We start from the raw sequence: 383 nt of genomic DNA, 5'->3' as shown, positions 1-383 counted from the left end.
TTTCTTCTCTACTTTGTAGCTGCTGACAAAAACAAGCTGCAGTGCTTGGACCTCCCTATTCTGTCTGACAGTGACTGCAGGAACTCCTACCCTGGAATGATCACCAATGCCATGTTCTGTGCTGGATACCTGGAGGGTGGCAAGGACTCTTGCCAGGTACAACCTATATGTATAAGCAGAATAACAGGGACTGTTATTACATGTAATGTGATGTTTGTGTTAACACACTGCTAATCCTCATTGTCAGGGTGACTCTGGTGGCCCCGTTGTGTGCAACGGCGAGCTGCAGGGTGTTGTGTCCTGGGGATACGGATGTGCTGAGAAGGATCACCCTGGTGTCTACGCCAAGGTAAGTTGGAAATAATAGTTATATACTTGGATTT

General features: G+C 47.0%; 1 protein-coding gene across 1 annotated transcript; it reads left to right on the top strand.

Annotated features, from left to right (window-relative positions):
- Positions 1-6: 6 nt before the first annotated feature.
- On the top strand, positions 7-377 carry LOC103399782 (trypsin-2-like; the record flags this gene model as incomplete). The annotated part of the gene is made up of 2 exons (XM_008338407.2): positions 7-156; positions 248-377. Coding segments are annotated over 2 exons (267 nt in total), but the record flags the coding sequence as incomplete, so codon positions are not given.
- Positions 378-383: the final 6 nt, after the last annotated feature.

Source organism: Cynoglossus semilaevis, unplaced genomic scaffold (genome assembly GCF_000523025.1).
Source record: "Cynoglossus semilaevis isolate Cse_v1.0 unplaced genomic scaffold, Cse_v1.0 C18657338, whole genome shotgun sequence".
NCBI lineage: Eukaryota > Metazoa > Chordata > Actinopteri > Pleuronectiformes > Cynoglossidae > Cynoglossus > Cynoglossus semilaevis.
This window is presented reverse-complemented; position numbering and strand designations above follow the sequence as displayed.